The following is a 2,184-nucleotide window of genomic DNA, read 5'->3' as shown; positions in this document are numbered from 1 at the left end:
GGGCTTTTCTATGAGTCTCTGGCAGAGCCAAGCTCAAGGGTGAGGAGTAGTACCACTGGGGCCACCCAAACTTGTCCTGCAGGTAACAGCTGGGTGGTGGAGGAAGGTGAGCTGTAAGGAGGGAATTTCGTAAGTGCCAGGGGCTGTATGAGATGCTTCCACATCCCTTATCCTGTTTGGTCTTCATAACAGTCCCATGAAATGGATACTAGTTTTAAAATGATTTTATTTAACTTTATTTATTTACTTATTTTAATTTGACCAGAGTGGGACAGAGAGAGAGAGAGAGAGAGAGAGAGAAAGCTGCCAGGTCCACAATTCAAACCAGGGTCGGCCATGCGGGAGTCTAGCACCCTTAACCACCAAGCCACCTGCCAGCTTCTATTTTTTTTTTTTTTTTTTTTTTTTTTTTTTAAATAATTTTTTTTTAATAGTACAACTGACTCATCACAAATTACTGGATTATTGTTACTTTACTTCTTCAGGACGGGGGTTTATCGATGACTTCAAATTTGGGATCTTCAAACCTGAAGCTAGGGAATGTGTTCACGTCTGCTTTACCATACATCTGCTTCAGCTTAAAAAGCTCCCTCTCCAGATCTTGCTGATATTCTGGGCCAGTATCAACAGGTCCTCCAGTTGCCTGTCGTTTAGATTTGTATTCTCTAATCTTGTCCACAAACAGTTTCTGTACAGGGTCAAGTTCCTTATTAAATGCCACTGCTGTGACACCGATGTTCCTCCGCAAATGGACTGAGACGGCTGGTGGAATGAGGGAGGAGCACCTGAAGAGTCTCTGAAGAATCATGGTGACTCTTTGTTACTGGCACTCAGTCCCGAGCTGCCTGAGCCACCGTCGCCGCCACCGTTCTCCCTATTTTTTTAAAGAGAGATTTTTGCTATAGGGCCCATGTGCTCACTGGAGAGACAGAGAGAGACAGGGACAGAAAGTGAAAAATCACCTCCCAGTGGGGATGGCTTCACTGCAATCCCTTCTCCTCCATTCTCCTCTCGGGATTTTGGGAAGACAAAAACTCCTGGCATGAGTTTTAAGTCGCTGGATCTGAGGCGGTTGACTACATGGAAGTCCAGTGATGTATCCATTATGCCATCTGCTGGTTCCATTATCTACTTTTTATTCCTAGCTCAGTGGCATGGACATGCAACGAATGTAGTCATACAGGTCCCTGTGCTCAGTTTAATGCTCTGCTGTCAATACCTTGAAATTCTTAAATATTTTTGAACAAGGGATCCTGCATTTCCATTTTGCACCAAGCCCCACAGACACAGAAGCCATTCGTAATTATGTTCACTTTAGAATGAGGACATGAAAGCTCCAAAAGTTCCCATCATGTGCCCAAAGTCACAGATAGTGGTAGATTCTGTGCTTGGAGCCTGGGCTGACTCCCAAGACCAGACTTTTCAACATTATTGTGTATCTCATTCAAAAAAGTACAGTCATCCCTTGGTATCTACACGGGATTGGCTCCAAGGCCATTTGTAGATACCAAACTCCAAGGATACTCAAGTCCCTTATATAAAATGACATAGTATTTGCATATAATCTACCCAAATCTTCCCACAGGATTTAAGTCAGCTCTAGATTACTTGTAAGTAATCTTAGCATCAGATGTAAGTAAAAAGTCCTTGGTATCTCTCTTTTAGGATCCACCTCTTCCCCAGTTTCCTAACAGTTGGTGTAGCCTGCTTGCATCTGCCGTTGGATGCAGACCTCCTAGACATGGATATGGACCCTAACTGTGTATTTGTTGAGTGTCTGCTCTGGGCTGATAGTCTGCAAAGCTCTTAGAAGGCATCAGTGAATAAAACAAAGAGCCTGCCTTCATGGGGGTTGTGTTCTAGCAGGGCATGGAATTTGCTAGCACAGTGGTTCTCAAAGTGAGGTCCTTGGAGAGGCGGCATGTGTGAGAACTTGTGAGAAACAGACACCCTGGGTGGACCTGGCAGTGTGTGTTTAACAATTCCTCCAGGTAATCCTGATGCAACTCAAGTTTGAGAAACACGGAGCTAAAAGATGGTGAGAATGGAAGTAAGCAAAAAGAGGGATACAGTGACGGAGGGAGATGGAGAGTATGTATGTGCGTGGGGCTAGTGTGCGGTTTTAAATAGGACGATTTAGTCAAGGGAGACTCAGTTGAAGTGACTTTTGAACAAAACTGTGAA

At 44.2% G+C, this 2,184-nt stretch overlaps 1 protein-coding gene across 1 annotated transcript; it reads right to left on the bottom strand.

The window, feature by feature from the left end:
* Positions 1–469: 469 nt before the first annotated feature.
* LOC102469454 (ATP synthase-coupling factor 6, mitochondrial) lies at positions 470–823 on the bottom strand. Its single transcript, XM_014590185.1, has one exon. The coding sequence runs from the start codon at positions 806–808 to the stop codon at positions 482–484; it is 327 nt and encodes a 108-aa protein (XP_014445671.1). The 5' UTR covers positions 809–823; the 3' UTR covers positions 470–481.
* Positions 824–2,184: the final 1,361 nt, after the last annotated feature.

Source organism: Tupaia chinensis, unplaced genomic scaffold (assembly GCF_000334495.1).
Source record: "Tupaia chinensis unplaced genomic scaffold, TupChi_1.0 Scaffold000416_1, whole genome shotgun sequence".
In the NCBI taxonomy this organism is placed as follows: Eukaryota; Metazoa; Chordata; class Mammalia; order Scandentia; family Tupaiidae; genus Tupaia; species Tupaia belangeri.
The sequence above is the reverse complement of the archived record's forward strand: the minus strand, read 5'-3'. Positions and strand labels throughout refer to the sequence as shown.